Below are 12064 nucleotides of genomic sequence, written 5' to 3' on the forward strand. Positions count from 1 at the left end.
ATTTATAGATTTTTATTAATTTTCATCTTATTTTTAAAGAAGGATTATTTAAAAATGGGAGCTTCTATAGCACATGGACAAATTGAAGTGTTTTGGTATTTATTTATTTTAAGTCAATAAATTAACAAGCAATTTTATATAAATCAAAGAGCTATTTGTCGATTTTTGTATTTTAGGAAATATCGTTTTATAAGGAAAAATTATTTCATGGTTTAAAAGCAATATACTAACTTTTCACATTTTATTGTAAAAATTATTCAATATTCAATATTATGAGTAACAAAAAAAAAATTAAAAAAAAATTATTTTCTTTAACATTTTTGGTGAATAATGTTTAGTTATTGTAATCTTTTCAACCATAAAATATGGGTTTTCCAAAAAAGATATATTCATTTAGCTATTATTTAAAAAAACAAATATACTAGTATATGTGAATTATCAAATGTAACTTCTAAATTGTCTTCAAAAATACATTTTAATATAATTTTGCCTCTTCTTATAATAATTGACAATCTTGCCTTGGATCAGTCGGTATTAATCTAGAATGATGGCATACGATCTCTGTCTTGTGGTTTGGATCAGATATGGCCTCCTCTTTTATTTATCATTAAATTAATTCAAAGAGTATGCAAATGGGTTTTGATCATTCAATTGTGAGTATTTGGCAAGTTTGTGATGATTTATATAATATTAATATGTAAAAACAAGAAAAAGGCATGCAGCGTGGGATCATTTAATTTTTCCCTTGTTCTGTTTCATGGAATAGAAGATCTATATGGGGGCAGAGATTAATTAATCGGATAATAGTACGCGGATCTCTTATATTTTAATCAAAGTTCTTGGTTCGATTCCTAATGGACATGCAGAACATTAAAACTCTTAGAGAGAATTGGTTGTCCATTTGAATACCACAATATTTGAAAGATTAGTCTCTATTATTGCGTAGAAGTACCTAATTTTCATGTAGTGTGGGATCATTTAATTTTTCCCCTGTTCTGTTCAAGGAATAGAAGATCTATATGGGGCAGAGATTAATTAATAGGATAATGGTATACAACCAATATATTGATCTTATATGAGATTATATAATTCTCTTCTATCTCAATCAAGGTCCTTGATTCGATTTCTAGTTTGGATATACAATGGTGTTAAAACTGTTAGGGAGAATTTGTTGCTCATTTGGATCCCACAAGACTCAAGAGATTATTCTCTACAGTTGTGCATAGAGGATATCTATTTTTTCACCATCAATATCCGGCCCACTGGACCGCTTAATATGGTTCGAGGGTCAGTTCTAGTATCAAGTGGATCCATCCCTCCTGATCGCTGTTGTGGGTGATCGAACTGTGGTTCTTCCTATTAAGTCCATCGCCAACGTCAATCATCATCAGCCCAACTAACGATTGATAGAAGATACCTAATTTACGCCAAAAAAAATTATAACTGGATTTAAATCTCTTTACATGAATAGAAAATAGAATAGTGGTATAGTTTGAAGATAGAGGAGTTTGGTTATGAATGAGCTGTGAAGAGAAAAGTTGTGTAAGAATCATGTACCCTCACACTCCCATGTGAATATGCACAGCTTTATTATGCTTTGTCTCTAAATCAGACTCACATGGGGGTATTTGTGTTCCTCCCTCCTTCCCTTCTCTCAAATTCTTGATACCAGCTCCATCATTTCATGCTGGCAAACTATGTTTTATATTCTTTCTTATACAAAGGTGAAGAAAGTACATAATTAGGACATGCTAATAATGATTAGAGGAAAGATGGGGAATGCATGTTAACTTACTATTTTTTTATACTTTGTCTTTATATTATATTTATTATTATTATTACTAGTACTATAGTACTTTTGGATATTTATTATTATTACTAGTACTATAGTACTTTTGGAAGACAAAATGTTTTATTTTTTTTGTTGAATCTATGGTATTTTTAAGTGGGAAATTTGAGATTAATCTCTTGAAAAAATGATTTTGTTTAAAGGGTTAGTTTTATTATTTAATTAAATAGATATTCTTTATCAATGGAGGGTGGATAATAAAGAAGTTATACAACTATGACATTTAATGTTTGATAATATTTTGACTATTAATATGACACTAGAAATAACCTAAGAAACCAAAAAGAAAATAGATGATGTCTTAGACAATACTATATAGAAGTAAATCTATGAACACATGCAGAGGAGTGGCAGGGAAGTACCCTTTAAGGAGTATGTATGGGGTAATATTAGCTACCTCAATATATAATATATATTTAGCAATCTCAAATAATTTTATTACCTTGTTAAAAATTATCTTAAATAAAATATTGTGTTTTATTTTAATAGTAAATTGTTAGTATGTTAATTGTTATGTTAGTTTATAAAACATTTAAAATAAAAAGAAATTTACATTCCTTGTGAAATTAAGAAATCAAACTTTCAGAAATCATTAGATTATTAATATAATATTCCCTCAAGGTAACTAGAGTTGTGAACTTAATCCTACATAGGTTTAATTAAGTGGTTAGTGTTAGTTATCCCTCACCGTGGTCAATGAACATAATTCCACTCCATGTTCTATGCATAACGTTGAAAATTATACTCTATAGTTAACTAATCAAGAAAGCATTGAAACAGAAATATATGCTCTCTTTTTTCTTGGATAGGCTTTTATCTTAAAGATAAAGGTAATAGTTACTAATAATGTAAGCAAACTAACCGCATTCAAACACTCATTAAAAATAAGGCTTAATTACACATTTGGTTCATTACGTTTATTTTAGGTTTCAATTTGGTCTCTTACGTTTAAAAAAAATCAATTTGGTCCCTTACGTTTCCATTAGGTTTCAATTTAGTCATTTCCGTTAGTTTTGTCGCTAACACCGTTTGAACTATACACGTGTTACTGTGTCAAAGTGTCCACGTGTCAGTCCACATATGCGAATTGACTGCCACATGTGACAAAATTGACGAAAAAGACTAAATTGAAACCTAATGGAAATGTAAGAGATCAAATTGATACTTTTTAAACGTAAGAGACCAAATTAAAACTTAAAATAAACATAAGGGACCAAATATGTAGTTAACCCTTAAAAAAAATTAACACCAAGAGAATTAAGGTTACGTGTGTAGCTTAGTGCATTACAATGAAGCTATCTATTTTTTTTAATTTTTAATCAAGTCTCTTATGGATAGGAAAAGATTCTCTCCAATCACATTTTTCTATAGTTAAATCTCATCCATTTATTTATTTTAGCAGTTTTTTGTTTTTGTTTAAATAGCCTAGTGACCAGAAAATTCATCTTAAAAGTAAATAAGTGGAGTGTCCCGAGGTTGCACATACAGTTCTAAGTATTAAAAAAAAATGAAGGGCCGAGGTTGCACTGGATTTCCTCCTGTACGGGAGAGAATTCTTTTCCGTATGAATATATCATTAATTTATAATTTTTAGAATTAATATTTAATACTATATAATAAGCACTCAATTCTTTCGATACAACATCTCAAAAAAATAACTTAATGGTTCTTGCAAATAACTTTATAGCATTGCATTTTCAACAACACTAATTTATTTAGTACAAGTTAATTAGTCGGGCCATAAAACCTGAAGAGAGAGGGTGCTTCCATAATCACTTTTTTCTATAAGCATTCAAGTTTTTCAGGCCACATTTAAAGTGTTTAGATTGTCCTAAATAGGTGAAGCACCATTTGAAAATAAGAAATTTTCGGTCATAATAATAAGGGTGTTTAAAACCATTTGATCAATACATCTTAGATGGATGTAATACTTAGTTTACTCTATAAGGAGTTTTTAAGCACCATGAAATGCAAACTGAGTTTTAAAAATATGATTTTACTCAAGGTAATGTAAGTTTCTATAAAGTATCTAGATTTAAATATGTAATCAGTCCCTGCAGTTACACAAACCAGTTAAATATGTACAGGGACTAATACCAAAAGTTTGTGTAACTGCAAGGGACTGATTAGATATTTAAGCCAAGTATCTAATACTTATTTTCTCATACTGATTATAATTCAAAGTCTTAGGTGGATGTATGAGATCAACAAAGTTCTAATACATCTAATCTAGTTTATGGAATGACAATCATCAAAAACTAATAGACAAGACAATTAATTCTAGGATAATTAATCCTAGGAGTAATGCACTCCCATTAACACGAGTACGAAAATTCACATGAAATTCTTCATGAAACCTGGTTTCTGGATTGTGTTTGAATGAAGTAATTAAAAATTTCAGATAATTTAGAGTTCTAAGCAATTCAAATGATTTCATCTAAATCTGCGAGACATCCAGCATAATTTGAATTTAAATCATGATTTTTGTGAGACATCCAGCCAGGGACATACATATTTTTTCTTCTTTTTTCTGGTGAATGGATCATCCATGTTTTACTGTTTGGTTCTAGTCTTTCTCAGAATATGTACCTGTGTTTTTCAGGTTTTGCTCCGAGAGATGCTGATGGTGATGTGGCAGAGAATGCAACAGCTTATGTCAGTTTAGAGCCTTGTAATCAAATCATTTTGGGAGGCCTCACTCCACCCTGTACTGAAGCTCGCCAAAGTTAAAAAGGTTGTTGGGATGGTGAATCCAAGGGGGTCGATAGATTGAGAGCTGCCGGAATTGAAGTTGCTGTTGGTGTTGAGGAAGAATGGTGCAAGAGGCTCAGTGAGGCAGGCATATATTCGACGCATGTTGGTGTTGAGGAAGAAAATATCTATGATCATAAAGAGAAGAGTCTTGTAAACGGTTCCAGTTTTGGTCTTCTCTTCTAGACATGCTACATCGACATATCTTCCAAGCTTGCTTCACCCTTGGTGCACACCTTGCACGCTTTGTCTACCCGACCCTCTTCAACATATGCTCCACCCACTGCTCATTACAACAACAAGAACAGTAATGTTTCAATTCAATTTATTTCTAAGCCAAACAATAATTCCACTAATCACATGCTTCTTTTGATATTTGACAATATAATAACTTCAATCAGAAAAACAGTTTGCAATAAATGAGTTATTTACATATTTGAAACATAATCTACAGCCTTTTCATCCAATCAAGCATATCAGTTCAAAATATAAGTATTTGATGGATACAGAAAATATCGTGAATATTAAAACTATACTCCATATCCATCCGAAACAAAATACAGATCATTTTCACAATTGAGAAAATCTGGAAGAAAAACCATACTCCAAATCACAATTGCTACAATAATATTTTGATACAAGAAAATAATTATGGATATCAGAAAAATAGGATCTACCTGTCCAAAGCCTCTTCAAAACCATTGTTTACATCAAAAAAATAATTGGTGTTCTCAGAAGATGTAAAAGCATCAGTGCTTCTTCCATTTGATGATACAAAAAGATAAGACATCCTTAAACCTATTGACACTCAAATAGAGAGAAAGTTCTTTCTTAATAAATCAAGAGGAACCAAACTAGTTTGTTAGGAAACTAAACTCTTACAATAATGTCATGGTAAAAAAATTGGAATACATTAAGAATGTTCTGGCCAAGGTTTATTTTGATAATAATCAAGCAGTTTTTCAAATCGCCTCAAATTCAGTCTTTCATGAAAGGAAATAAACATATAAAAATTGATTGTGATTTTGTCTATGAAAAAGTTATTTCCAAGAAAATGACTATTGTGTATGTCGATCACTAAAATCAAGTAGTATGCATGCAAATATCCTCATGAGGTCTCTTTATGGTCCTCAAACCCCACTTTATTAGTAATAAACCTTAATGTATATTGTTTGCCTGCTCCGGCTCGAGGGATAGTGTTAAAAGGTTTCTCTTATCCTGTTGTTATTAAAATATGAAATGCGATTGGCATAGTTTTTGAATTTCTTATTTTCCAAAGTCCCCTGAAATTAGAGATTGTAAAAATATTGTGCACACTCGATCATTCTAGGATTTCCCTCAGGCAACTCGAAAACCCTATCTTCCTTTTTCAAGTAATGCTTTCTGGTAAATTTCAACAGTGACTAACATCCTACCCCAAAGTACCAATAAGACCAAGGTACGTTCTAACAAGGAACGGATATTTCCTTCAACCTCCTCGTCTTCATAGTATTTTCAAAGAATATAATTGAAGTGCTAAAGTTTATAACGAACAAAAGGCTAAAAATCTGGCAACCATCTCCATGCAGAGTCGCAACAAAATCCAATGTCAAACATCTTTCACTTGAAGAAACAGGCTCAGACATGAAAAAATTACAGTACCTCGGTAATATACTTGGAGTGGCTATCTTCCACAGGGTACTTTTCACTAGCATAAAACAGCATGTGCTCTGTCAACAAAAAAACACAAACAAATTCATTCTCAACCATAAAACAAAATTGAAATGAATAAATATTCAGCATCCAATTTCCACCCTAATAAGCTACTATATCTCGGACTATCAAAATAAAATTTTAAAAATAATCATCCAAATTCTAGAACTTCACTTTTATTTCTATGATTCAGTTCCATACTACACTACATAAAGGTCTTAATTCACAAAGTATCAATACAAACGTATCAAAATGGCTCAATTTTTTAAAGTCCACGTCCAAAATCCATTGTTAACTTCTTATTATCACTAATCTTCAAACAATGAATTGAATTGTAATCGAATGAGAATAAAAGCAATCAAAATCCTAAACAATAAAATAAATGCAAAGTGAAAAACAATGAATACCTAGGAAATGCATGAGGCCTTCAAGACCAGCAGGATCAGAGAAGTAACCGACGCCAACGCTCATGGAAGCAGCACACTTCAACAACAAAAATGAAATCAGATAGAGAAAGCATAGATATCAATGTTTCGCAACGTAAAGAGTGAGTGAATCGAAATGGAAAAAAAGGGAGATCGAAGAGAAATGAAACCTCATCAGTATTGGGATCGCTGATGAGGAGAACTTGAAGAGAGTTACGGAGAACGATTCTTCTGTAACTCCTCTTGTCGATACGTGTTTTTACAATCTCTGCGTCTTTGTTTTCTACCCCCATTGTTATTCTTCTTCGCTCCTCGGGCACGCTGTGGTCTAATCAAACCTGCCTAAAATACAAAAGATCTTAGGCTCCACACTAGGATGTCAAACTCAGGAATAGGCGCAATCAAATTAAATTTGAAGATCTTGTTTAGAAAGAAGACAATAACCAATTACAAGGGAAAACAATAAAAAAATTCTTCTTGGAAGATCTAAAACCACCCAAATGCAGAATTTAATTTAAGTATCATATAGGAAATATTGTTACTTGGGTATAATTTAGAAAATTCTTCCCACTGAAGTGTGATGTGTGAGCAAATTTTTTTCAGCTCCATCCATTGGACTAACATACAAGGATTATAGAACATCATATAAAATTGCCAATATGACTTAAGCTAAGCAAAAATTCACAAAACAAACCTGGCATTTTGATACATGTTACAAATTACAACGAACAGGTAATATTGTCTAAACTTTATGTATCAGTTGTGATCCTTGCATGTTTAAATGCCAAAAGGATGCGGACATCGAATAGAAACCCCGTGAAATATACTATTAGCAAGGAGAATTTCTCATTCAGAATAGACAATGACTATCCTAAAGAAAGATGCCCTTACCTACCAGTGTATATTATGAGATATCACCACAACTAATGCTCACATGGGAATTGGCAGTCTGCTTTCTGTCTTCTAATCTTCTTTGCCGACATTTGCTCGAGGCTCTGAGGCATACAACAAACCATGCGGAACAATAGAGCACAAAAGTTTTCCCTGACAACATTAGCCCTGCAAGAAGTTAGGGAAATTATCAAGAATAGCAGCATCAATAATATCCCAATATATCATAGAAACATTTTATACGCTAAAGATCCCACAACCAAAATAAATAGTGCATTTGGTTTTTCCATTGGGGCAGCATGCCCAAACGGTTATTTCTCCATAAGCACCAAGAGACATCTTTATACATTTCAACATATTGGAACACATCCAAACTATGCAGCACGGGCTCCAACACAGACACCTGATATGATACGGACATGTGGACACTGCTAATCTAAATTGAGAATTAAAATATATATACATGTGTATATAAGTTGAAAACTTTATTTCATTATAAAAAAAAGTACTAAAATAAGATATGACAGTATTTGACCTTTATTTATCCATCTACTATAAAAAAAAATGTTGAAATCAAATTTAATGTCTTTAACCCGTCAATGATCAGTTTTGTTTCGACACATCTTTAACCCTTGTAGATGGGTACGAGACGTGTTCAACAATTCAAGGAGTGCCCAAGGTGTGTCGAAGCAAAGGAAAAATTAAATTATTTTGGAAGACTTGTCTGAGTTGTCCGACAATTGTCATACGAGTGTCGTACATGTGTCAGACACCGATCCAAAGAGTGTCGAAACAAAGGGGGGGAAAAAGAAGAAAAATTTGGGACACTTGAATTGTCCAATATGGGTCGTACAAGTGTCATACGAGTGTTAGACACCGCGACACACCTAATCCTAGAGGTGTCTGTGTGCAAATGAAGAACTGAATGCATACTAAAGAAAGAAAGAAAGAAACGTTGTGGATATCTCATATCAGAGAGACCAGAAGAACAAGTGATATTGGATGTGCCTATTTCTTTGTACATAACAACTCCAATCACTCTTCAAAATCCTAAAGCAATAAAGAAAATTCTGAAATATTATGTGCTTAGATTCCTATTAGTTCTAGACATATCATTTCCTGGTTAAAAGTAAAGTTCTGAAAGTCATCAAGCAATAATATACCTCTCAATTGATCCTTGTACTATTCATAATAACTATAGAAACACGTTATTGGAAATTCAACATACACACAAGGGTTAAAGGGTACCTTTGGTTCATCACAAAGTATAGTGAGTCTCTTGATTCACGACCATTTTCCTAACTGAGGATATTCACTGAAGAGACCCATACAGAAACCTGTTCATCTGAATCAGTAAATGTAATTTAATCTCTACTGAGAACAGACTTTATTTTCTTTCTTTTTGTATTGGCGTCAACGAGACACTGTAATGCAATTTCTAATGAATCTAAACGGTATCCAAAAGATTTCATCCTGCCAATAAGATAAACTGCCAACTTATATTGGGAATCAAGAAGACGCACAAAGAGTTGATAACAAATTTTTGGCTTCAACATGAAACCTTTGTCAAGACTGTAGAGAAATATTATTCCTGCGTCATATATGTTATTTTCCTTACAAAGACCTCTGATCAAATGTACGCAACTTGTATCGTTGATTTTGATATTGAACTCGCCAAGAACAGAGAATATAATTAATGCTTCACGTACTTTTTCTACCTGACAGAATCCAATAAGTAGAATTGTGTAAGGAGCTAATTTAAAATCTTTGGCCCTGAAGTCCAGTTCAAGTAAACCTCGAATCACTTGTTCCAATTTTCCTCCATCCAATTTCCATCCAACTAAATATTCCTCTAGAGCACTGATTGAATCATTGTCCCGACTTGGGAGGCTCTTCAAATATTTCAAATAAAGACTTAATGCCGGAGAGACCTTGCGATTTTTACATAACGAAGTCATAAGTGTTTTATAAAATGAAAGGGTAGGTTCACAGCCAGCCTCCCGCATACGCTCCAAAATGTTAAAGGCTTTTTCTTCACTGTCAACTATGAAACACTCTTTAATGAGTGTCCCATAAGTAACACTATCAGGTGAGAGACCATTCGTTCGCAGTTCCTTAAAAAGGTGAAAAGCAAATTCAATCTCATCAGCCCTACAACAGGCATTGATTAGAATGTTGTATGTAATAATGTCAGGCTTAACCCTACTATTGGTAAGAGTGACATAATCGTAAGCATTCAAAAATTGCCCGGCCGCAAACATTTGCTCCACCTTTTCCTGGAGATCAGGACCCCTTGAGGATAACCAATATTGTCTCCACATATCGGAACATAAACGGTATGCCTCCTTAAGTTTATCGGCTTTGCACAGTCCATCTATAAGCGCATTGAAGGTCACAACTGAAGGAACGCATCCAAGCTTCTCGATCCGGTTAAATAATTCCTGTGCTTCATCAATCATTCCTCTTTTGCACATTTCAGATATGATAATCGTGTGGGTGTAAACATTGTGCTCGGAAATCTTACGACGAAGAGATTGCGCTTGATTGAAAAGACCTATGTCACATAAACCTTTAATTATTGCATTGTAGCAATAAGCATCAGGAATTAAACCTATCTGAGTCATCTCATCTAACATCTTAGCAGCTTCAACAACCCTACCTTCATCCGACAGACCATGCATCATAATGGCGTACATAACAACATCAGGCGCAATACCCTCCTTAAACATCCTTGCATACCACGCGTATGCTTCACTATATCTCCTAGCTCTAAAAAATGCATTAAGAAGAGAACAATAGCCATTTCGATTAAGTGAGAAACCATCTGTCTTCATCGACAGTACAAAAGAAAGTGCTTCATCTAACCTCCCCATCTGACAATACCCATTCAGCATAACATTACAAGAAACAATATCCGGCGGACATTTCATGATTTTCATCTCATTAAACACATTCCGTGCCTTATCCACATTTTTCGCCTGGCATGAGCCATAAAGAACCGAAGTATACGTTACAACATCAGGAGTAAGATTAACCTTTTCCATTTCGATAAGCATCTCATATGCACCCGCCATGTTACCACTTTTACAAAACCCATCAATCAACATGTTATAAGTATTTAAATTAGGAACAACATTGGATTTAACCATAGTAGTATACAATGCCGAAGCAAGTTCAAATAACTGTTTTCTCAACACATCTCTCAAAATTGTGTTATAAATATGAGCATCAGGAATAACATCTAATTCGCGCATTCTACCGAACACCTCTATAGCTTTATCGGTGTGACCCAAATGAGAATAAGACCTAACTAAAGCTCTAACGGAATCTGAAGTTAACAAAATTCCTTTTTTATTGAGAAGCTCAAGAGCTTCCCAGTAAATAGAATGCCAATTGTTACAGGAAAGGATATCACTAACCATGTTATAGGGTTCGTCGGTAAAAGTGTCGAATTTGAGTGCAACCCAGATACAGAAACGAAGACCTTGTAGGTTGGAAGATACGGAAAATGATCGGAGAGAATTGTTAGTGGTTCGGCGGAAGGCGGAGGAGCAAGGAGAGAATGATTTCTTGAACTTGGAGAAGATCAACATTGCTTATGGGTAGCGTGAATCAGAATTCATGGGCGGAGGAGGGGCGGGTAGCGGCGGATTGCGGTCGTTTGTGTCGGCAGTGGCGCCACATATGCCTTGTTGTTTGTTCTTCAGGGTTTAAGGGTTTTGGCCAAGAATTGACTTGGAAGTTGGAATGAATACGGTCTATTTTCATACATAGTGTTTCAATGGTGAAATTTGAGCTTGTCTTAAAAAAATAATGGAGTAATAATTTAACTTATTGTAAAACTTAATTCATGAAATTATTATGCTCTTTTTTTTAATAATAATAATTTGACTTATTGATAAAAATAATAATAATTTGAGCTTGTCTTTTTTATTTAGAAGATATCAAAAGCGATCTAACTTTTTTAGTCAATAAAAATTTAACTTATAGATTTGATGTCTTATAATTTTTGTAATAAATTATAATCAAATGACATTATCAATGGTAAATATTTATCAAATTTTTTTATGTAGCAATGATAGATATTTGATCTATATTTTTTATATTTAACGAATTTTCAAAACTATTTATTAATGCATAGAAAGATCATTAGGAGGCGTCGAAATTTTCACTCCAAGCATCAGTAAGAAGAGATATAGAAAGATCATTATTTATGAGGCGTAGAAATTTTCACTAAAAGCAAGCCGGATACAGTATCCATCTTTGCCAACACAACCACACACGAATTATCTAGATTTTAAGTTTGATATTACACTAAAGTAGAAAAAATGTTATTTATAATAAACAAATTTTATGGTATTCAATTAAGACAATGCGTAAAAAAAAATTAAGACAATCAAATTTTTTTTAGGGCAATAAAATATATTGGTATTCAATTGACATTTTTCACAAATTA

At 33.0% G+C, this 12064-nt stretch overlaps 1 protein-coding gene across 7 annotated transcripts; it reads right to left on the reverse strand.

Moving 5' to 3' along the window:
* Positions 1-4159: 4159 nt before the first annotated feature.
* On the reverse strand, positions 4160-11388 carry LOC123895115 (pentatricopeptide repeat-containing protein At1g79540-like). 7 transcript variants are annotated; one of them, XM_045945325.1, is made up of 7 exons: positions 8857-11388; positions 7613-7776; positions 6888-7059; positions 6700-6775; positions 6242-6309; positions 5278-5398; positions 4160-4883 (listed from the first exon to the last, which is right to left on the reverse strand). In XM_045945325.1, exon 1 carries the CDS (start codon positions 11199-11201, stop codon positions 8973-8975), a length of 2229 nt encoding a protein of 742 aa, XP_045801281.1. In that variant the 5' UTR covers positions 11202-11388; the 3' UTR covers positions 4160-4883; positions 5278-5398; positions 6242-6309; positions 6700-6775; positions 6888-7059; positions 7613-7776; positions 8857-8972. The 7 variants fall into 7 exon arrangements, with proteins under 7 accessions (XP_045801281.1, XP_045801283.1, XP_045801282.1 ...); XM_045945327.1 differs by having other exon boundaries at positions 7652-7776; positions 8857-11374; XM_045945326.1 differs by having other exon boundaries at positions 6888-7055; positions 8857-11374.
* Between the last annotated feature and the right edge of the window lie 676 nt (positions 11389-12064).

The sequence above is a fragment of the Trifolium pratense genome, linkage group LG7, assembly GCF_020283565.1.
Source record: "Trifolium pratense cultivar HEN17-A07 linkage group LG7, ARS_RC_1.1, whole genome shotgun sequence".
Classification (NCBI taxonomy): Eukaryota; Viridiplantae; Streptophyta; class Magnoliopsida; order Fabales; family Fabaceae; genus Trifolium; species Trifolium pratense.

Coding starts and splice junctions, on each gene's coding strand:
- LOC123895115 (XM_045945325.1), bottom strand. CDS start 11,201: ATGTTGATCTTCTCCAAGTTCAAGAAATCATTCTCTCCTTGCTCCTCC.